Source organism: Labeo rohita, chromosome 8 (genome assembly GCF_022985175.1).
Source record: "Labeo rohita strain BAU-BD-2019 chromosome 8, IGBB_LRoh.1.0, whole genome shotgun sequence".
NCBI classification, from domain to species: Eukaryota; Metazoa; Chordata; class Actinopteri; order Cypriniformes; family Cyprinidae; genus Labeo; species Labeo rohita.
The window spans coordinates 2,675,110-2,699,396 of NC_066876.1; the positions used below are offsets into that span (position 1 = coordinate 2,675,110).

At 36.3% G+C, this 24,287-nt stretch overlaps 1 protein-coding gene across 10 annotated transcripts in view; it reads left to right on the forward strand.

Moving 5' to 3' along the window:
• Nucleotides 1-24,287, forward strand: part of espn (espin) — a 69,996-nt gene that overhangs the window by 37,153 nt on the left and 8,556 nt on the right. For 5 of the 10 annotated variants that reach the window (XM_051116397.1, XM_051116400.1, XM_051116401.1 and 2 more), the window contains 5 exons: nt 3,327-3,488; nt 7,865-8,099; nt 12,270-12,341; nt 16,615-16,760; nt 19,531-19,887. In XM_051116397.1, coding sequence (XP_050972354.1) covers nt 3,327-3,488; nt 7,865-8,099; nt 12,270-12,341; nt 16,615-16,760; nt 19,531-19,887 — 972 coding nt within the window. The remainder of the gene's footprint in view (nt 1-3,326; nt 3,489-7,864; nt 8,100-12,269; nt 12,342-16,614; nt 16,761-19,530; nt 19,888-24,287) is intronic. The other 5 variants (XM_051116402.1, XM_051116406.1, XM_051116404.1 and 2 more) reach the window with 3 other exon arrangements.

Sequence of the window (24,287 nt, forward strand, 5' to 3'; positions counted from 1 at the left end):
GTTTTATTTTTAATTCACACAGCGTTATCGCTGCCCGTGGCTCGTTGTTTCCGTAAATCTGCTACCTTTGAGCGAGATCTCCACATTTATTTGTAATCAGATTCTCTTTGGCGGCCGGTGTGCATAATGCAATCCTTCGACCGGTGAGAAAGCCGAGCCGGAGCGGCCATGCTTAGCCACTGTGTCACAATGCTTTGCATAAGAGACCACGAGCGCTGTGACCTGTGGTTGGATAACAGGTGAGCAGTGAAGTCATCGCTCTGGGACGTGATTGTTGGGTGGGAGGCTGAGGGGCGGGGAAAGGCAAAGTGAGCGTCAGGTAGAATGACGCACAGTAGAATGGAGATCTTGTGACACCTGTGCATCTACCGGCTCTTGGTTTAAACCTTTGCGTAGGGTGACAGCACTGTGGAAGGAAGTAAGGGCAGTCAGAAAGGGTAAGACTCCAATTCACTGTTATTTATATAGTAATGATGGTGGCAAGAGTTAAAACAGTGTTGGTTTGGTTGACTTGTGAATACTTAAGCTTTGTCTGTAATTGCGTAATTGTCTTTGCAATGCTTATGGGTTTTTTTTGATAGTTCCTCAGACGTGTTTTCTGTTATTATTTGTGTTTAGTTATGTGAAATCAGTAGCCTCGAGTTGCTTGCACCTGTGATAACCTAGAAAACTTTTCAAATGCATTCCATGCAGAATCAGATAAACATTCAAATGCATGAAAAGCATTGCATTCATTTTCTTCACTCAACTGAGCCTCAGCTAACGTTACCACACACGGTTTAGATCTTTAGATGAGGAGCTGTGCGACGCAAAAGCCTGGAGAATACGTATTGGTGACTGGTGATGAAAAATTCAGCAGCTTTGAAATAGGCTCAGGTCCATCCACATTGTATAGAGGTCAGCTAGCCTTTCAAGCAGCGATTTCCCTGAGGTATGATAATCAAACCATCTGCACTGGGCTGACTTGAGTTTCACTGGGAGTAACTCTGCAGGGAGGACAGTGCTTTAGACAACAATGCAAATTGGATGCTGGAAGGGCATGAATGGATAATACCATACTCAGGGCCGGCGTGAGAAATAAAAAGCCACAGATGACCGAATTCAAATTCTCTGTCGTATATGTTTTTTATTGCGTGTATTTGGTTTTAGATGGAGATCGATATCAACATAGAGATGAATATTGCTTTTGTTTGACCGAAACGGTTTTTGTTTTTTTTATTATTATATGAAAGGTACCTTACATTTTTTAAATAACAATATCACTTTAAACAACTGATTAACATCTCACATTTTGTTTCTTTACTTCACTGTCCTGCGACTTTGTTTTAGAATTGCATTGCGTAAGGTTGATTACTATGCAAATTCAAGGACTTTGCATTAGGAAAATCTTAAGAACAGGAAAACCAAGCATTACCTTTTTTGTGTTGGAAATTTCTAGAAACTCTCAAAACCGCATCTGTGATTTGCTGTAATGCGCTCTCTGTACTTCTAAAGACAGGTGGATAAAATTGGTTTTAGATCATACACAAGTGAGAGACAGCTGCAGAAAGTGAAACCATTCAGGGCATTGATACCGAAACTGCATACAAGGGGTCAGTTGGTCTCTCTTGTTCCCGGCTGTGTTAATAGCCTCTGTGAACCTTAGAAATCTATGTTAAAGTCCAAATTTTGTGGCATGAAAAGTCCCTTTGTTTTCAGGTAAATCAGATGGAGTCACATGAGGCGTTGCCACATAAACACAATAGGATTATTAAGAGTTTATGTGACTAAATGTGTCAGGATTTCCATATGCGAAGCAAGGGGTGAAAATTTATTGATTTGTTGTCCTAGAATTGTTTAAAAACAGCATTGGTTTGTTCCATTTTCAAGCAGTGTAGGAATTATTATGACAAATTTCACCCTGACGTTTCTTATGCCTGTCTCATAAAAAGTTAATGTAAACTCTTTTTATTGCGTACGTGTGTAGGCAGGAAAACGGTATTCAAATATGTAAAGGTGACGTGACATTTTAGTGACAGTAGTTTCCATGGTGTGACATGCTATAACTTATATAACTTATATATTTGCTACAATGAAAAAAACACTATAAACTGATGGTGTAAAATGGTGATTGTGAATCGTGATGTTGGTAAAACAGTTTACAAACATTGTCACCCATGTTACAATATATTTTCATCTGTTTAATATATTCAATAAAATGTTTAATGTTATGTTGTTCTAAGCTAGTAGAGCACTAACAATAAAACCATTGTTTGTTGCTTACCTGTTCCACTATGCCCACTCAAATACATAAATAATTTAGTTCCCAACATGCTTTGCTTTGGACTATAAGGAGAGTAAATGTTAATCTTATGTGTTATAAAATGTATTTTTACACAAGAATAATATAGGGGAAGACGTGTTAGTGATAATGTTCTGTTTTGTCAGGATTTAAAGTTACTTCTGCTATGTTGGAGTTTTTGGGTTTACTACTGCACTGAAGAGTAGAGCTCAACATGAGCAAAAACATGATTTTATTTACGCTGCATACTGCTTTATTTAAAACACAGTAACTGTACACATATCAATGCAGTGATAATCTTTTCGCTAATTATTTTAACAGACTTAAGTGCACTTACTAACAACTGATGGACAAGATTTAATTTTATTTTTTTTAACTCTAATGATTTTACCTCAGTTCAGTTCATTGCATTATGTAATTTAATTTAAAACAAAACAAAACAAAAAAAAAACTAATGCTAGTGGACTCCTGAAATCAATTCAAGCACTCATAAATATTTTGTTTTTTTGCTGTTTAAGCTTAAATGTTATGGCAATTTCCAAATTAACTTAACCCGTTGAGTTTTACAGCTAACATAATGAATCAGGGCTTTAGATTTTTTACACTGTAAAAGTTTGTTGAGTCAACTTAAAATAATTTGTTACCCTGCTGCCTTAAAATTTTAAGTTCAGTTAACTCAAATAAGTTTAGTCAAACTGAAATGTTAACTTGTACTGACAACTTAGATATTTGAGTTGACTTAAAAAAAAATTGGTTTGTTAAACTTAAAAACTGGGTAAGTTACCCAGCTGCCTTAATTTTAAGTTTAATCAACTCAAATATCTAAGCTGTCACTTTGTACAAATTAACATTTGAAGTTGACTAAACTTATTTGAGTTTACTGATCTTAAAATTTGAAGGCAGTCAGGTAACAAATTATTTTAAGTTGACTCAACAAATAGTGTTTTTACAGTGTATGAAGTGGCTGATCAGTTTAAGTTTTTCAGTGGTTGATTGTGCATTTTTGTTGTTTCTATCAATAAACATGTTCTTCTCATTTCTCCAGCAGCTGAATCCTGGCGAGAGCCACGAAAGGCTTCGAAGAGTCGACTCTAATCGAAAGTCTCGTAGCTTCAGCAAGCAGCCCAGCACTGGGGATTACTACAAAACCCTGGGTAGCGATACCGCAGACCAGCACCCCAACAGAGCCATGGCACCCAATGAGGAGGTAAACGACTGAATCTGTTTTATTATCGTTTATCCTCAATTCCAGTAAAAAGTATAAATCCATAATGGTTATCAGTATGCTGCTGCTTCTTAAGCTGGATTTTAGACTAGTGTTTCAGTGATCTAAAGTATACTGTATATATAAGGATAGTTCAGCCAAAAAAAGAGAGTTTACTCAGCCTCAAAATGTTCCAGTCTTGTATAAGTTTCGTTCATCTGCGGAACATAAAAGATATTTTGAAGAATGTGGTAACCAAACAGTTAATGGTCCCAGTTGACTTCCACAGTATTTTTTCCATAATATGGGAGTCAATGAGGAACATCAACAATATGGTTGCCAAACAGAAAGCAGTTCTTTCTGGGACAGCCAGCTCTCTTCGGTCTGAATAAATCTAGCTTCATCCCATCACCTGTCAACATTACAACACAAATCCATGCAAGGTGTGGCAGCCCAGAGTTAGCACTGCAGTTCAACATTTATTGTACACATATTGGGCTGCTGAGTAAACAGTGCTCAGTTTAGTCTTTGTTGTGTTATGTAAGTCTGACGACTGGGACCTAGAAGTATTGTGTTTGACTCTAAACTCACTGAGCAAGCATAGATTTGTCCTATTTTAACTGCAGTTTGACTAATATGAACGATTATGTTGGTAAAGCATATCTTTTTAATATAGTTAGGGGTTTTTCTGATTGGTTGAAGAGCATTTTTTTTTCTTTTTCATAAGAGTGGTTCACAGAAAAATGAAAATCAACAAAACCAGTCGTAAGGGTCAATTTTTTGATATTGAAATGTATACATTTCTACATGTATATCTGAAAGCGGAATAAATAAGTTTTCCATGAATGTACAGTTTGTTAGGATAGGACAATATTTGGCCAAGATACAACTATATTTGAAAATCTAGAATCTGAGGGTGCAAAAACATCCAAATATTGAGAAAATCACCTTTAAAGTTGTCCAAATGAAGTTCTTAGCAATGCACATTAATAATCAAAAATGAAGTTTTACAAAATATTTTTATGGAACATGATCTTTACTTAATATCCTTATGTTTTTTGACATAAAAGAAAAATCTCTCATTTTGACCTATACAGTGTATTTTTGGTTATTGCTACAAATATGCATGTGCTACTTACGACCTGTTTTGTGGTCCAGGGTCACATATTGGAAAAGAGCAGCAAGGACATTCTACCAAACCTCCATGCAAGAAAGAAAGTCACACAGAGCTATGTTTTCCAAAAGCATCATAAACCTATTGTAATTAGATTGTAGAAACCACTGGTGTCAATGGTTTCTACAATCTACTTAAGTGGTGAAGATTATTAGTGTATGTGTTATAATAAAAGACTATTTCAGTCTTTCTACTTCAGCCATTTCTTTGTAATTACTTGTGAAATTAACTAGCAATTTCGGAGTAAAAGTTGTTTCAAAGTAAATCCTTCATCAATTTATTTTTTGAGTAACAGGATGAGGGTAAATGATGACAAAAAAATCTTGTTTTCATCTATTTGAATTAATCCTAATGGCTTTTAGGAGAAACATCTGATACAAGATACTTAAATAACTAAGAATAACTAACAATTCGTATGTCAACAATTGTCTCATTCACATCCTTTTTTTTTTTAATTAAAATTTTTAGGAACACATTTGAGACTAAATTGATACTTAAATAAAGAAGACCTCCATTAATTCTCCAGAGCAATTGCATTTACCTCTGTGAGGAACAAGCACAATGTAATCTAGAGAGAGAATAGATATCAGCATTTCATATGGCCCCTTTCTGCTATCAGATCTAATCTTCATTGAGCCAATTAGATGCCCGGTGGGGCGTCTGGCCACTTGATTGAACCAGATGGTACTCCACATGTCCCTCTGGGTAATGACCCATTAACACGGACATGCGTGCGACATGAACGCACCATATGCTGGAGATAGTGATGAGGAGGAGAAGAGGAGGGGATGACGGGCACGTGCGTGGCACGCGTCCAGGAGGTGGGGGTGTGTGGGGTGAAAGGTCAGGGCTTGTTTACTCGGTGTCAGTTGTAGGGGCGGGCGGGTGGTCTCTGGAGATGCTGAGTGTGAAGGATTGTGGATCTTAGCTTAGCAGATGTCTTTTCATTCCAGGAAACCACTCAGTTAGATCTAATTATGTATTCATTACCAGCTGCAGTGCATATGGTGGGGTGCAGTGGGAGGTTTGTTGGCCAGATTAAGTGTTTTGGGGAAGTGTATTTGTTATATTCTGTCTATGATCATTTTAGTGTCCAACATTTTTTTTAATTGACCTTATGCCTGTAAAACACAATATGAAATTATAATCAGAAAGAAATCTACTTTTTTTTTTAAATGAAACAAATCATTTTAAAAATAGGATTTATTCAGATGCAATATAGAGCAGTTGCTGATATTAATATGACCAAAAAGTTAAGATGAAATTCTGATAACTTATAAATTAATGAGATCTTTATAACCGACTGCAAAAAATAATTATAATATAATTAATACAATAATATAATATAATATGTCTTAGTAAGATATTTAAATGCTTAGATGTATGATCAAAGCTCTGTAGATTTTATTACAGTGGTAGATTGCGTACAACAGGTTTTTCAGACTTTATAAAAAATAGTTTCTATGCCATTGAAATGCAAAAAGTAATGTTCTTTATTTAACAAATTTCTCAAACATTTTGCCCAATCAGCTATTGATTGGACAAATAGCTATTCCTTCCACAAACTGAGCCACAGTTACACAGTGTTTTCAGGGAAAATGGTTGTGCAATTAGCCTACTTGCTTAAAAGGGAATTTTCTCCCAAATATGACTTAACTATCTTATCATTTACTCACCCACATATAAATTTGCTTCATAAGATGAACACAAATGTTTAGGTTCTTTTTTCCTTAGAAAAATAATCTGTCCCTGTGCATCCACATATAACGCAAGTGAATGGGAACCAGAATGCTGTCCCTTAAAAAAGCACATACAGGCATCATGACAAACCCAGTGGATGAATCAGTGTCTTCCGAAATTAAATTATGGATGTGTACAAAAACAATGCTAAGTTAAAGGAGAAGTTCATTTCCAGAACAAAAATTTACAGATAATATACTCACCCCGTTGTCATCCAAGATGTTCATGTCTTTCTTTCTTCAGTCGTAAAGAAATTATGTTTTTCGAGACAAAAATTTCAGTATTTTTCTCCATATAATGGACTTCAATTGTGCCCCTGAGTTTGAACTTCCAAAATGCAGTTTAAATGCAGCTTTAAAGGCTCTAAATGATCCCAGCTGAGTAAGAGGAGTCTTATCTAGCGAAATGATTGGTTATTTTCTAAAAAAATTGACAATTTATATACTTTAACCTCAAACGCTAATCTTGTCTAGCTCTGCGTGAACTGTGCAATCCGGGTCAATACAGTTAGGGTGTGTTAAGAAACTCCCATCTCATTTTCTCCTCCAACTTCAAAATCGCTGTTTTACCTTTTTGTAAAGGGTGTTTGACCCTCCTTGCACATTCACTTTGTAAACACTAGGTCGGTACCTCTGAAGCGATGTAGGGCGTTTTTTTAAGCTGGAGGAGAAAATGAGATGGGAGTTTTTCGACATACCCTAATTGTACTGAACAGGAATGCAGATGACGTGGAGCTAGACAAGACAAGCATTTGAGGATAAAAAGTATAGAAATTTTCAATTTGTTTTGAAAATGACAGATTGTTTCGCTAGATAAGACCCTTCTTCATCAGCTGGGATCATTTAGAGCCCCTTAAAGCTGCATTTTGGAAGTTCAAACTTGCATGCATCACAAAACATTCCTGAAAATTTTTCCTCAAAAAACATAATTTCTTTATGACTGAAGAAAAAAAGACATGAACATCTTGGATGACAAGGGGGTGAGTACATTATCTGTAAATTTTTGTTCTGGAAATGAAAATTATTGCTTCCAGACAACCTTCAACAATTTAAATGTAAGCATGTTATGAAGTTTGACATACAGTAAGCATGTTTAAGTCAAGCTTACTCTCAACCCTCACGTAAATGCGACTACGGCAGTTGGTCTGAAGTGATGATTTATAGTGGAAAAGTTTATTAAGTTTATAAAATTGGTATTTTTCTTACACTTATTTCAATTTAGAAGACCATGATTCATCCACTGAGATCATATTGTTATATTGTCATGGCTGTATGTGGTGTTTTTGTGTGAACTCTACAAATGGTGTTGATCTAAAAAAAAGGAAGTCATAAACATCCAGGATTGCATGAAGTTGAGTAAATGATGAGAGAATATTCATTGTTGAGTAATCTATCACTTTAAGTTGGAATAGTAGTAAATATTTTAATATCAATATCATCTGCACTCTTACCTGTTTTCTCGACAGGGTTCTGCACTGTTGGAGGAAGCGGCAGAAACAGCGCCTGCTCCTGAGAACGGGACGGGAAACACAGAGGATCTACCTCTTCCTCCTCCACCACCTCCTCCACCTGCCAGCACCTTCATCCCAACTCCTCCTCCTCCTCCTCCTCTTCCATCAGAGCTGCCTCCTCCTCCTCCACCCACCACCAGCACCGCCACACCGGCCCCTGGCCAGCGCCGCATGTCTTCCTCCTCCAGCAGTGAGTATTCAGAACGTCCTGCTTAAGCACCTCTTTTGCACTCTCTAGGAAATAAATGGTGGTATGAAGTGTTTAAAGAGATCAAGCATTAAAATTAGTAACAAAATACTTTAAATGCACAGTACAAGCCAGTTTTTGCGGTTACTCTGTTTATGCTGCCGTTCAGTTAGACAGAGCTTAAAAACAGACTGTGTTTTTTGTTACAGTGCCTTTAAGGTGGCATTCATACTAACAGCAATTTGCAGTGGCAAAGTGATTGAAACCCTTGCAGGGAGAGAGTTAGCGATTTGAGGTGACATGAGTGACAGAAACCATTTGAGATGCAACAACGCTGACCATGGCTCAGCTTTATGCAAATCAAGTTGCATAACGAGCAGCAGTGCAATGTGGTGACTACTAATGGGAGTGTAGACAGTGATCTGCCACCTGATACAGCTGGGTACATTGATGGGGAAGGAACACCTGCTAACCTAACAGCACTGAGATTTGGCATGACCTTTATGAATTTAACCGTTAACAGTGAGAAAGCTAGTAAAGGTCTTGTAAAGCTGTAATCGATTTAACCTGTTCACCTGTGAAACAATGCTTAGGGGTTATGCATCTGACCCTTTCACTCATTTGACCTTTTGTTCATAGTGTGACCCCTTTAATCTTCTCCTATCCCTGGAGGGCAGAGTATTAGTGTCACAAAGTGATGACAGATGCATCTGTGTTATGCCACAGCATTGACAGATTGCACACAATACACTGCCACTCAAAAGTTTGAAATAATAATAATAATAATATTTTTTTATGTTCTTGAAAAAAAGTTTCTTATGCTCACAAAGATTGCATTTATTTGATTGAAAAAAATAGTAAATTATTAATATTCTATCATAACATAAAATGTAATTTATATACACTTATATACAGAAAATATTCTTTTATCTAAAGTCTTTAAATATTTAATAGGAGAATATTTAACATACTAGTGTGAGTGCACTGGTGTCAAACTTCGGTTTACGTATCAGTATTTGCTTAGATCTTCAGTCATGGGTGAATGTGCAACCAATCTAACATCCAATGTAAAATATTCATGCTGTTTAGTCTGCAATCCTAAACCGTTTATTTAAAGCAGATGTTGTGGATATCAGTAGACCTGTCCATGTTCAGTCCAACTCTCAATATCACCGAGTGCTCTCCGCGAGCACAAGATGGAAGGCTTAGAAAGAGCCGTAAGGTAAATCTTGCGAAGTTCCAGCCTGTTAAGGTGAGATCTGGCGGCCTGCTCATTCCAAAGTCTGTTTACGAATTAATGCGCGTGGGCTATTGTTACTTTGAATCGGGTTTAGTGTTCTACCATTTACTTAATTGTTCTTCCTCCAAGGGACACTTGACATGTCTTTGGGACAAGACAATATCCGTGATGTGTTGTACAATTCAGTGTTACGTCAGGGAAATGTAGTGCTTAAACCGACTCGATGGCTGTGGAATTACACAACACATTTGCATCTGCTGTGACAACAAGAGCAGTGAATACACTGCCCAAAAGCCCAAAACTCTTAAACTGATTGCCTTCTTCTGTTGCAAAAAATGGTGTCTTAGGTGTTTTATCATGAAATCTTAAATTTCATAAATTCATCTTCTTAATTCATCTGTCATATTTAAGACGATAAAAATAGATACAGCTTATACACCGGTCAAAAGTTCTGGTTAATGATTTTTTTTACATTCTTTTCTGCTCACTAAAGTATCATGTGATTAATAAATTACATTTTAAAATATATTTAAATAGAATAAGAATATTTCATAACATTTACTGTTTTTACTGTATATTTTATCAAATGAATGCAGCCTTGGTAACCATAAGAGATTTTCAAACGTTTTAAATAATCAAAACAATTTAAAAAAACAACATTAAAGATTCATAATTATTCCAAACTTTTGACTGGTAGTAGTACTTATAATGCAGATTCTTGAGAGGTGTGCAATTTTTTTTTTTTTTTTTTTTTTTTTTTACAGCCCTAGTAAAAAGTATTAGATTTAAAATGCATTTGTTGCATACTAAGTATAGTTCAAGTCTATTAACAAACATATCTCTCAAGAGTTACTAATATAAAAATTGTAATTAATCTTTATTTGGAGTACTAATTGTGCACAATGCACATTTCTTAATATTAAGCCTAAAATGTGTTTCAGTGTTCCTATTGATGAGGATTGTATGATCTTTAAATAATATCATTCTTTAAATGTAAAATAAAGTGTACCCAAAGTATACTTGCAACAGTTTTAGAACAATCAAATATACTTAAGTATATCTTTATTTGGACTTCAGCACTACTTCCACACAATTAAAGTGCATCAAGAACAAAATTAGTTGCTCGCAAGCGCCCACCACCACTAACCACTTAGCAAGTCCATTTAAATATTTAAACCACCATAGCAACCACCTAGCAACACTCTAGCAACTATTCTTAGCGACCACCTGGAATACCCTACACATACTGAAAGAACTCTGAACACCTTAGCAACTGCATAACAAATACCTAGCAACAAAATAAGCAGTGTAAAGGTGAGTTTTGTATAAGTAAGCACTTTAGACAATGTAAAAAATCTACCCCCGGTTTCACAGACAAGGCTTAAGGGAGAAGTTCACTTCCAAATGAAGATTCACATGTAATGTACTCACCCCCTTGTCATTCAAGATGTTCATGTCTTTCTTTCTTCAGTCGTAAAGAAATTATGTTTTTTGAGGAAACATTTCAGGATTTTTCTCCATATAATGGACTGATATGGTGCCCCGATTTTGAACTTCCAAAATGCAGTTTAAATGCAGCTTCAAACAATCACAAATCCAGTTGTAAACGATCCCAGCTGAGGAAGAAGGGTCTTATCTAATGAAACGATCGGTTATTTTAATAAAAATAATACAATTTATATACTTTTTTTAATGTCAAACGCTCGTCTTATCTGTTTTTTCCGATTCATGTCAGTTAGTGTATGTCGAAAAACTCCCATCTCATGTTCTCCCTCAACTTCAAAATCGTCCTGTATCACTGTTTTACCTTTTTTGTTAAGGGTGTTTGATCTTCTTTGCATGTTCACTTTGCAAAGACTGTGTTGGTACTTCTGCAGTGATGTAGGATGATTTTGAAATTATTTTTGAAGTTGAGGGAGAAAATACGACTGGAGTTTTTCGACATACACTAACTGTCTTGAACCAGAATACACAGAGTTCAGGGAGAGAAAGACAAGATGAGCGTTTGAGATTTAAAAGGTATATAAATTGTATTATTTTTATGAAAATAACCGATCGTTTCACTAGATAAGACCCTTCTTCCTCGGCTGGGATCATTTACAACTGCATTTGTGATCGTTTGAAGCCACATTTAAACTGCATTTTGGAAGTTCAAAATCGGGGCACCATATCAGTCCATTATATGGAGAAAAATCCTGAAATGTTTTCCTCAAAAAACATAAATTCTTTACGACTGAAGAAAGAAAGACATGAATATCTTGGATGACAAGGGGATGAGTACATTATATGTGAATCTTTGTTTTGGAAGTGGACTTCTCCTTTAAGCCTAGTCCCAGACTAAAATATAAGTCTAAGCTATTTCAACTGAAAGAAACTTGCACTGACTGATTTTTAAAATATATCTGTGCCTTTGTTTTGTATTAAGATGGACACCAGTAATGTTTTTTTTTTTCTAAGGCACATTCATAAAAATTACTTAATTTTCCTAACTGAACTATGGCCTAATCCTGGTTTAGTCTAAGCCTTGTCTGTGAAACCAGGCCCTAGTGTTTAATTTCCTTGGTTCATTTTTTACCGGTTTTGAAAACATTTTCAGGACAAACATACGACTCTGAGTTACCTATAAATCATCCTTGACCACAAGCTCAAAAACGAAAAAAAGCACAACTACATGGTTGTATGTAGTAAAAAGTCAAACAGGCTGCCAAAACAATATTGTGTTTCATTGTGTTTGGTTTTTTTTTTTGTTTGTTCATCTCCTCTCTTTCCTTCCTGTATTTGTCATCCTCTCATCCTCTGCGTCTGTCTTCACCACACCTGTCTCACTGAACACCTGTCTGCCTGGATCTGTCTCTCTCTGCTTTGCATGGACACTTTGCTGTGCCTTCTGGCTTTCCATCTTCTTCTCTTTTCATGACGCAATCGTTCTAAAGAAGGGGATCTCTCCTCTACACATCTGTCTCCCTCTGTCACCCCTGCTCCAGAAACACTTCGACAGAGGAAGAGTAAGTATCTTTCCCCAGCCTCAGTATGTGTGTGTGTGTGTGTTTGTATTTATGTGTCTCTTTCTGTACTTCTCTTTTGCCTTCATCGACGGAATTGAGTGCGTTGTTTATTTGGCTACTGGACCACAAGCTGAAGTAAATCTATAATTTTCAGTATTGCCATGAACTTTCTTCTCACTTCAGATAGCCAAAGAAACCACAGCACCCAGTGTGATTATTTGTTGTTTTTTTTATGATCGCAGTGTTGATCAGCCCACAGAATTCCCAGATGCTGTGGGGACTCTGGCACATCAGCTGTGGATGTATATGTAGCGTAGCTACATTGATTGATGAAATTGTACAGCGAGTGAGGTTGTTTTGTGGCCTGAACCACTTTACCACAAATACAGTCAACATGAAATGTCATTCACAACCCATTTTACTGATGTATTTCTGACAGTGTTGGGGAACGTAATTTTTAAAAGTAATGCATTACAATTTTGCATTACTCTATAAAAAGTAACTAACTGTGTTAGTTACTTTTTTATGGAAAGTAATGCATTACGTTACTTTTGTGTTACTTTTTGTCACCTGAGTTAGGCTTGTTCATTTATTTTTAATAACAACAACCCAAAGTTGTGTTTTTGGCAATTGTAATGGCCCTTTTGCACCAAAAGTGAAGGCTGAAGGAAGAACGTCTGCATCTCACTCCTGATTTCTCTCAACACGGAGACAGGAGAGGTGTGAATAAATAGGAGGACAAAGTAACTTGCGTTACTCATTTGAAAAAGTAACTCAAATATTTTCTAATTAATTTAAAAGTAATGCATTACTATACTAGTCACTTGAAAAATGTAATCTGGTTACATAACTCAAATTACTGCATTAACCCCAAAACATGATTAAAAAAAAAAGCTGTGCGACTGGAACATTTCCATTTCGTAAATGAGTGTAAATAGTCACATCAGAATGAAGCCAGGTGGTTGGTTGACAACTAAGAGGTCTTGATGACATCAGAAAGTAAAGGAAAGTTATTTCAGACACAGAGAATGTTGTTATATTTTGATGAAAGTTCATGAAGATAATTTTATGAAATACAATGCACTGATGAATCATCTACAATACGATTAAGTAAATATGGTGAATTTTGATTTCATGTTGACTCATTCAAACCATTTACAGTTTTGATTAAACTGTTGAATTTACGAGCAGTACATCTATTAAGCTGCCATGTTTTGACATTGGTCTACGTGGTGAGTCATGCTGTAATAAAGGAGTATAAAGGTGCGCAAACAGTGGGCGGCCTTATATTGACTTGCCCTGCCGTCAACGCACCACCTTCTACCTACGCCACATCATTCCTCACTATGCACAGCTATTGTGAACATCCTGATCCTCTTTATTTCTGCTCATGTTCAGGCACAAGTTCTTCTGATTGCCTTTGTTTAAGTTAAGTTAAGTGATATTTAGCTACAGGTCATAAATGAAGATTTGCCAAGTCAAGGTTGAAGGTAACGTATGGTGTGTTTGCATTAAGCTCTATGATGATTTCATTTGAGTAGTTATAGGAATTGCTGGACAAAATATCTAAAAATATGATCAATTACGTCTTGATGTTTTCAACTTTTTGATCATTTCTTTCATTGTTTATTTACTCTGAAATGTATTGTATAAAACATTTCAAATTACGTTTGAAATGCAGAATGATGTCTTTAGACTCTTCAGAGTTTATTGTGAAGAACAGCTTGAACAGATTCACAAACATCATCAGTAGTTCTCAGCTAGTTTTTATTTATTTATTTATTTTTGTACTGGACTTCATTTGGTGACCCCACACAGTTGCAGAATTGTCATTGTGTGAAATTGTAATCTAGGCAATATTTTCTTATTGTGGAAAAGTTTTTTGAGAACTAGGGCATGTCACACAACCAGCCTCTGTCTAATTTGTCTAGTTTCTACAGTAACATCCTTTTTCAGGGACTACTACTCACTATTAACTAGTTGCTTATCAGCATGCATATTACTAGCAAATTGGCTGTTTATTCGTAATTATAAAGCACATATTAATGTCTTGTTCTGCCTAACCATATTCTACATCCCTTAATCCCACCCCATACCTAAACTACTACTACCTTACTAACTATAAATAAGCAGCTAATTTGGAGTTAGTAGTTAATAATTAGTTAATAGTGAGAATTTCCAAACTAAAGTGTGACTGTTTCTACCAAGTTACAGTTCATTTGTTACAAATTACTGCAGAGTTTATACACACATTCCTTAAAAGAGTGGTTAAACATAGTTTTGCTACTGTAACTATGCAAGATTATATGGTTAGTTGCATTTTATTATGTCCCTTTATTTATTTATTTATTTATTTATTTTTTTTTTTCCTGGCTGGTTTTGCTTGTTGGTTTTAAAGGGGTTTTGGCAATCTGAAGAGACCAAATAGGCCGGTTTTAACCAGCTAAGAGGTCGTATATGTGACCCTGGACATCATCTGAAAGCTAAATAAATAAGCTTTTCCATTGATGTATGGTTAGGATATGTTAGGATAGGACAATATTTGTCCAAGATACAATTATTTAAATATCTGGAATCTGACAAATCAAAATACTGAGAAAATCGCCTTTAAATTTGTCTAAATGAAGTTCTTAGCAATGCATATTACTACTCAAAAATTAAGTTTTGATATATTTATGGTAGGAAGTTTACAAAATATCTTCATGGAACATGATCTTTACTTAATATCCTAATAATTTTTTACATTAAAAAAAAAAAAATCTATAATTTTGACCCAAACAATGCATTTTTGGCTATTGCTACAAATATACCTGTGCTACTTAGGACAGTTTTTGTGGTCCAGGGTCACATACTGTTTGGTTTATTTATTTACTTATTTTTAACGAGGAATGTGTTTGTCATTCGTAGATATGAATGGATTTATAAGCGCCTTATAAACAGAACATCAACAGAAAGTGTCTTTTTCGGGCCTGTCGCTCGCCGTTTCTGTGTCAAACAGCGTGATGTGTGAGACTCTGTTAATCCAGTCAGCCGGTCGTCAGTTGGAGAGTTAGCGCTAGAGGACGGCTGAACGGAGGAAGGAAGTGTAAGTGAGGAGGAGGGTCAGTGAGAGTGAGGAGAGGACGTAAGGTCAGTGAGTGGACTTCAAATCCAGCTCCAATTTGGCAGCCGTCTCTTGTCAGAGTTGATTACCGCTGATCCGTTCAGACTTCCCCCAACTGTGATGAGCCACCGGCAGTAAGCGAACGCAGTGGTTTTTGTTCCTGCGGGAGGAGAGGAGGCTTTGTAGATCTAAACTGCTTCTCTCGGTCTGAGAAGACTTTTTCATGAAAACAGCATGACAAAACAATAGCACGTCTGTTACGAGATACTCTGGAGGTTTAAATCAAAAACAGCAGGTTTGATTGTTTATATTATTTCTTTAGAAATAACATTTAGTTTATTTCAATTTACATGTTTAAGTAGAAAAGAAATGTTAAGTGGTTGTCAGTTATATCATTTAGATTCATATTTGTTTTAATTTATTTTCTGTGGGGTAGATTTATCCTCTATTTATACCTGTCAGCATTCAGAAATACTTTTGTGCTCTACTTTTGGATTAAACATTCTGGTTATAAACGTATCTCAGTGTTTTTGCCTTTATTTAAATATTTTTTATTAAATTCGTATACCGTGTTAACAGCAAAATGAATGTGTAGATTGTTTAGAGATTGTTATTAGACTCTGGGTACAACAAGCTTTTGTTTCCTGGCACTGTAATGTATTATGGGACTAAAACTTAAAGAGCAGAGGCCACTTTTGGTCAAGTAGATTATGTTATATAACAATCTTTAATTGAATAAGTTCCATATTTTTACATCGTAAGTCATAAAATCGCATTTGTCCTCATTCGCCAGCCAAACCAAAATTGCTGTAAAGAATTATAAATATTATTGTATTGTATTATACATATATATATTGTCAGATTTTAAATCATTTTGGTGGTTGAAACTTCAACAAAGGCCTGATCTTTTTTTTTCCTTGTTCATTTTTCTTCACATTGAGCTTTACCTTAGTCTTTTCTATGTATATTTATACTTCATTCAGTGAGTGGATTCATTTCATTAGTAACTATTTAGTACAAGCACATGAGTTAGTGACTGCTTTAGACATTGGTTTAGCCGTCTGGGCTTTTGAATTAAATATTTAGAGGAGAAGCTTGTCCGGTGTGTCTCTCTCTTTCTCTTCATGCCTCCATCTATCGTGGCTCAGTTTCCTTCTGTCTTTATCTCAGGCAATAAATCCTTCAACATGATGTCCCCCACTGGAGATAATTCTGAGCTTCTGGCCGAAATTAAAGCTGGGAAGAGTCTGAAGCCAACACCTCAAAGTAAAGGCTACACAACCGTCTTCTCTAACAGCAGCACAGCGGGGAACAATGTAGGTCACGCTCCCTTACTTTCACGAATTGAATTCTTACCACGACTTGAAAGGGTCTTAAAATATGAGGGCGAATATCTTGAAGCCTGTCAAGAACATTGTTATTATTGTAATGTTTTACTTATGAGCTTGTTTTGAGCTGTATGTTCTTAGTGGTAATTCTGAGAAATTAAAAGGATTTTGTCTACTTGTAACCTTTGATCTTGAGATGCAACAGTGTTTGCACTAGAAACTAATGATTATCCATAGACACCAAAATCCAAATGGTCAAATTAGGTGTGGCACATTGAGAGAAATGATTTCTGTATTAAAAAAAGAATTGAAATTATTACCAGTTATAATTATGGAGATGGATACATTAAAATATGGATCAGTATCCCAAAATATAACCTCTATGGCTAGAAAAAATAATGAAATAATCCAGAACAAAGTTAGATTTAGTTTGGAGCATTATAAGAGTGCAGCTCGGTGATCTGGCATCAAATCCATTGTCCAGGATAATTCAGGCAGTCCAGTGTGAGGCTTGTGTAACTCAGCTTTTGGTGCTGAAATACAATAGCACAATTTATTAAACGTTACATAACTGAGGAAATGACAGAGGAGTTTTCAAATCATTTTATCTACTTTAATTTACTGACCAATCATTTCAAGAAACAGATTAGGACAAGAACTCTGACAGTGTGTGGTTGCTTATGTAAATTATTTATTCCAATATTTAGTAACCATTACAAGCATGATAAATACAATATAGAAAATCATCATACCCCTTTGAAAGAGTTACTTTGTCATACAGCCTGAAATCAAAACCAGTTCCAAAAAAACTTTACAACATTAACCTAATGAAAGAAAAAGCAACAGTTCTAAAAAATAGTTTTGAAAACACCTGAAAAACTAGAATAAAAGAGCTGGAAAAATCATCAGTCCCCTCATTTAATACTTCGTAGAGACGTGTTTTGGTTTACTTGCAGTCATTAATCTTTTTGCTTATGTCTGTACTAGCTTTGCACACCTAGACTGGAGAATATTTGCATTCCTCCTTGAAGCATTACTCAAGTTCAGTCAAATTCTGTGCTGAGTGGAACGGACTGATCTCTTCAAGTCCATCCACAAATCCAACTGTTGCTTTTTCTTTCATTTTGATGTTGTGAAGTAAAAGTTGCAAACAAATCTGTAAAAGCTTTTTTTTTGCATGTGTACGACAAATAAACTCTTTCAAAGGGGTATGATGATTTTCTATAGGCACTGTAAGATGACTCTGTTGTTGTTTATCACATTTATTCACCTCTGTGTTCTCTATATTAAAGACCGGTAACACTTTAGTATAGGGAACAATTATCACTATTAACTTATTAGCATGCCTAATTTTAACATATTACCTGTTAATTAGTACTTATGAAGCACATCACTAATCCTACCTTATACCTTGGCTTAACAACTACCTGACTGAGCAGCAAATTAAGAGTTTATTGAGGCAAAAGCCATAGTTAATGGTTTGTTAATAGAACTGGACCTTAAAATAAAGTGTGACCTAAAGACCTAATAAAGAGCAACAGATAAATGTACCATTGTCATTTTTATGACAGAGGTAAAGTGGAACTAGTCGAAGCTTTCATAAAATTCTGAATGACAAACTTGTAATTATGAGTTTGCCAAAGACATAATTGTTTTTTTTTTCCTGTTGAGAAGTTTATTTGACTTATAATAATTCCAGAACACTATGAATCATACTATGATGTAAAAGAGAACTGGTGCTCCTTGGTGCTATAAAGAAACTAATACACTGATCTCAAGAACCTGTAATGCATTGTTATAAAAGTATTTTGGTAACACTTTATTTTTTATGGTTTCTTAACTAATTGCTTATTAGCATGCATATTACTAGAATATTAGCCATTTATTAATGCCTTATTCTACATGACCTTATTCTACATCCCTAATCCTACCCAATACCTAAAATTAACAACTACATTACTAACTACTAATAAGCAGCAAATTAGGAATTTATTGAGGGAAAAAGTTGTAGTTAATAGTGAATAAGTGTTCCCTATTTTAAAGTGTTACCAGTATTTTTAATCTGCAAAGAACCATATAACCAACTCAAGAACCTTTTACAGCAAACTCATTAAACTTGTTCATTGTACAAAAAAATAAACAAATAAGTCTGTAAGATAATAAACATTGACATTAGTGCAGCCAATTATGTACCACTTGAAAGGTGCTTCACAATGCCATAGAAGAACCTTTTTTGTCTAAATGGTTCCATAAAGAACCTTAAACATCTGAAGAACCTTTCTGTTTCACAAAAGGTTCTTTGTGGCGAAAGAAGCTTCTTTAGATTATAAAAAAGTAAGAAAGAGATGATTCTTTAAAGAACCTTTGACTGAATGGTTCTTTGTGGAACCAAAAATGTTTCTTCTATGGCATCGCTGTGAAGAACCTTTTAAAGCACCTTTATTTTTAGAACTGAATTCTTTTTGCATCATTAAATCATTATTTTCCTCATCATTGTAAAGTTGCTTTGAAACAATCAAAAAGTGCTGTCTTAATAAAGGGGAAAAACTGTGATCAGCACAGATCCTGTTTATCCTCCGTGCAAGTGAACAAGATTCTTTATAAGATTGTTAAGAGTTGTTTAGATGAGATCGTTAGATGCTACAAAGAACCACTGAAGATTCTTTATTTTTAAGAATGTTTTTATTCAAGCCAGCTTTGACTACATCTTTATTTTTGTCTATAATATTCTATTCTCATTGATCATTTTGACATTCAGGGGGAACGCCCGTCATCGCCACCAGAGCCTCTGCCAAAACCCCAGCCCAACGACATCCAATCTGCAAAACCAGAATCTCCACCGCCTGCTTGTCCACCCACGCCACCCACTCCACCCGCTCCCACGACCAGCGGCGGGTCGCCCCAGAACCTGTCCACCTCACAGAGCAGCGAGAAGCTCGCAGCTGCCGTCAATGGAAATACTCCTGTTGCCCAGAGCAAGTCCAGCGTGGTGGACGTAGAGAGTCTGGTGCCCACACATGATGAGCAGGGCCGAGCCATCCCAGAGTGGAAGAGACAGGTCATGGTGAGGAAACTTCAAGTGAAGATGCAGGAGGAGGAAGAGAACAAGAAAAAGGTGAGTGATGAAAAAGTTGGGCATTTTAAACATAAGCTGAGGCAGTGCATCTCTTATCCAGATCCACATTTATGCACTTTCGAATCACAACTTCATAACATACTTAAAGACCCCATGGAATCCAATTTGTATTTTTGTGACGTAGAGTCCATGCGTTTAAGGTCATTTATATGCTAGTATATTCCTAAAAGCCAAAAAATGCATATGCACATACAAAAATAGTCTTTATTATCTAGTAAAACAGAAAAAATGACCAATGATACATTTTTGTCCCTTAAAATGCAAAAGAAGCAAATCATAGTTCATCAATGTGTCTCGTAACGACTTAGATTAGAGAACAGATATTCACTTATAAGAGTTTTCCCTCAATAATATCTTACTCTTCTGCTTATGGATAGTAAGTAAGGTAGTTGTTGTAGTAGTTATGCTTAGACATTGCATAGGGTTAAGTATGGAAGCCTGTTTGTGGTATAAAGTCAAAATTCTGAGGAAAAACACTCAGAAAAGTCAGAATTGTGGGATGTGAACTCACAATTGCAAGAAAATATGTCAGAATTGTGAGATAAAGCTGCAATTACCTTTTTTATTTTATTTTTTAATAACACTTCAGTATACGGACCAATTCACATTGTTAACTAGCTACTTATTAGCATGCCTATTATTAACATATTGGCTGTTTATTAGTACTTATAAAGCACCTATTCTGCAAGACCATAGTCTACATCCCTAATTAGTAAAAATAGCAAGAATTGGACCTGAAAATAAAAAATAGGAGAGAACCTCCTCAATATTGTCCCACTTTAGGTCAAGGCATTTCATGGGGTCCTTAAGCATATTAAATATTCACTATGTTCGGAATAGTGTAATAACATACTACTGTTAATACTACGGTTTCTGCAGTAGACATATTCTGTGCACAGTATGCAAATTTGACCTACACAATGATGTTTACTGCAAATAACTCTAACTTGTTCAATTAATCAGTGGAAATAAGTGCATTTTCTCAGCTTACGAGATCAGTGCTATCCTCCTGTAGTTTTAGTAGCGTGAACCATAATATCAACTTGTTAGATTTAAAAAAATGCTTATGATTTCAAATGCAAATTCTAGCTATGAAACTGAGGTTCGATCTATCTACATGGAGGATAGCGGAGCAGTCTGCATGGTGATTTTTGAGTGTACACAAAAATACTATATGCAAGTTTTACTAATTTGCAAAAATTATGTGTGCGATCTTTCACTTCTCAATGAATAATACATTGTATAACATGTTTATAATATATGTAGGTAACTGAATCAGTATTGTGTAAATGAGCAAAATTTTATGCAGCTCTGACTTTTTGAAAATTGAATGTAGATGTATAATTTGTTGTTAGTAGATACAAGGATTGAGAATTGGTGTCGGGATTACATATTATTTGTCAGTGACTAAGTAATTGTGTGAGCAGTGCATGGGTGTACATTTTGTCCAGGAAACAGTTTTTCATGACAGCATGCACCAGTAAGATAGGCCAGAGTACTTATTCTCACCCTAGATAGCATTATTGAATCCCTTTTACTGGCTACTTAGTTCTTACATATGTTTATTTATTGTAAACACATCAGTGTGTCCCTCTGCATGTACCTGACTGTAAAGTCAAAGTGAAATTGCTTGGCAAAGTAAAACAAACATGCATGATATAGTTGGCTCTGATTTGTAAAACTAGACCTTTAAGAGTTTAATATTACTGCTCAGACAAGGTTTTTAGTTTATGGTAAAGAAAGACTTAAAGCCAAAAAAAAAAAAAACCCTTCAATCTTCAGTTTTGGTCTGGGTTTCATAGTGTGGGGTTTCAAATGAGTGTTGTGCAGTGTGACATTTGGTTGGCTTTTCCTATACTCTGTGTTGAGTGATGCAGTGTTTAATTTGGGGCTGTTGTGACCATCTCAAGACAAGCCTAAGTGCGTTTGACATTTACTAAGGAAGTATTAGTTTAATGTGGCTTACTGGCGATGGTGCACGACAGCTCTAAGTTTTTACATGGGGATTCAGTGGTGTGATGCAAAGCCCCTTCACACTGCAACTGGAGCTTACAGCATGAAGTGCAGTTGGTCGTCTTGCTCATTCTACTCGTTAAGCACTTTATTTTTATTTTTATCTTATACCTTCAAACATCTTGTTAACATCCTGAAAGTGTTTCAGTACTTTATTTATTTATTTTTTTATATTCAAGTACCTTGGAAACATGAGCTAAATATAATTGATACATAAAATACACATGAATTTCACACTTAAAGGAAACTTCTGGGTAACTTTCAAATGAATGTCTTCATGTAAAGCATCTATGGCAGGCTGTAGAATTACAGGAATTAAATGTAGACATTGCCTTAGTCTGGAAAACTGACTGGGAACGTACTTTAAATACACTTACAATGAAAGTGTCTTGAACATTGTGTTATCATGAAACTGGATTGCTTACCAATCCTCTCTGTACAAAATGTTTTAGTTTATGCCATGACAAAAAAAAAAAGAGAAAAAGTAAAAGACAGTAGAAAAGTAACCCCAGTTTGATTGCACAAGCATACCAGCAAGAGACATAACATATCAGCTCCGTGAAAAAACAAAAGTATTTACTGGAGCTGAGTAATGCACACTCCATCCATAAGTATTATGCTGGTAACTCGTAACTCTAAGTAGTCCCAACTCAAAAGGACAGTTATGGCAACTTAACGGCTTAGACAGTAACTAATAAGAGGTGCTTTTACAAAAATTGAGCTTTTAAATCCACTGGCCCGCTTGCCTATATATCAACTGTAAATATAGTTCCTGTTCCTTTTTTTACGAACTGAGGATTGCACTGAAATTTTTGTTTGTAATATTCAACAGCGTGTCACTGATTGTGTCCATAGGCAATCATTTAAAAGTAACCCAGAGTATGATTTAATATAATTAATAGATCCTAACAAAAACTCAGACAAGATAGGCTGTTTTAATAGGCCATACTCAGCTTCATTTATTTATTTTTTTTTTTTTTGACCTGAAGCTTCTTTTGCAAGTAAACTCAGTGAAAACAAGGCAGTATCATCGCACCACTAAATTCATGTAAAGTTTGAAACGTTTGGGGTGAAGAGGCTTTAAAAGCGTGTGTGTAACGCATCGGATCCACAGGCTGAAGGGCACCCCCACCTCTGTTTTTGTTCCCTTCTATATCCTCCTCTGAACCTACTTTAGTTTGCTGCCAGTGGATACTATCAAGCCCAAGACTGGCATTATTCACACGTGCACAATGCTATACTGGGTCCATTTGGTGAACTGATGACAGAGGACGACCTCATCCGCATTGAGAAGCAGATCGAAAACCTCCAGGTCATGCACAAAGTGACAGAGGTGGAGAAAGAGCTGGAACAGCTGGAGCAAGAGTTGAAGCAACTCCTACCAGTGTCTGCAGCCTTGAACCAAGACCACTTCTCTGTCAACCCCAAACAGGTTCATGGGCAAGCAGAAGACTTGCCTGCCTGGTGCAGCAAGATCTCCACGCTCCTCAAAAGCATGGCCATTCTGCTTGCCACGTTGGGAGGAAAGGAGATCGATATTCTGGAAATGATCAATGAAGGATATACATACGAAGGCCTGAAGAGTGGAAAGGGCCAGACAGGGATTTCAAACTCTGGAAACATTGGCCGATCGCAATCATTCTCCACTCGAGAGGAGGTGGAGAAGGAGATTAAGCAGTGTGGAGTGTCTGTGAAGAACCTGAAAGCCAATTACGAAATTCATAGCCAGTCAAAGTATGAGGACGACAAAACAAACCGCATATACAAACGTACAAGGTCCTTGCCGGCGGTTAGCGAATGCAGCTACCCCTCAGAGCCCATCCTGGAGGATGAGTTGCTGTTCTCTTTAAGTGAGAGCCACTCGCAAGCCGGAGACGGGTCACCGATAGATCAAGATTTAAATTTACCATTGGTGAATGAGGAACTAATAACACCGTCCCAAGCACATTTGACGTACACTGGGCCTGGACCATCTGACCCGAAGCATCATGACCAACCTACGAATCCACTAACCTCAGAGCATCTCACCCGCAGTCTAGAGGTGCAGACCGACCTGAGCTACGTCCAGGAGTGCATCGAGATGCGAAAGGAGAGGATTGTGTTTCTGTTCCTGGAACACTGGAGAAAGTACACAATGACTGAATCCTACAAGTGCTCAGGAAGAGGGAAAACTCTAAGTGTTGAAGAGAACGACTGCCATTCGATGTATTATCACAACCTGGCTAAGCCTGATGCCACCATGCAAACGGAGGATGAACTGCTGTATTTTATGAAACAGCGGCAGGTGGTGGGAAACCTTCTTGGCCACTGGAGGACCATTATGAGCCAGGTGCCCACCCGACAAATCCGCAGACTCAGTCGAGCTC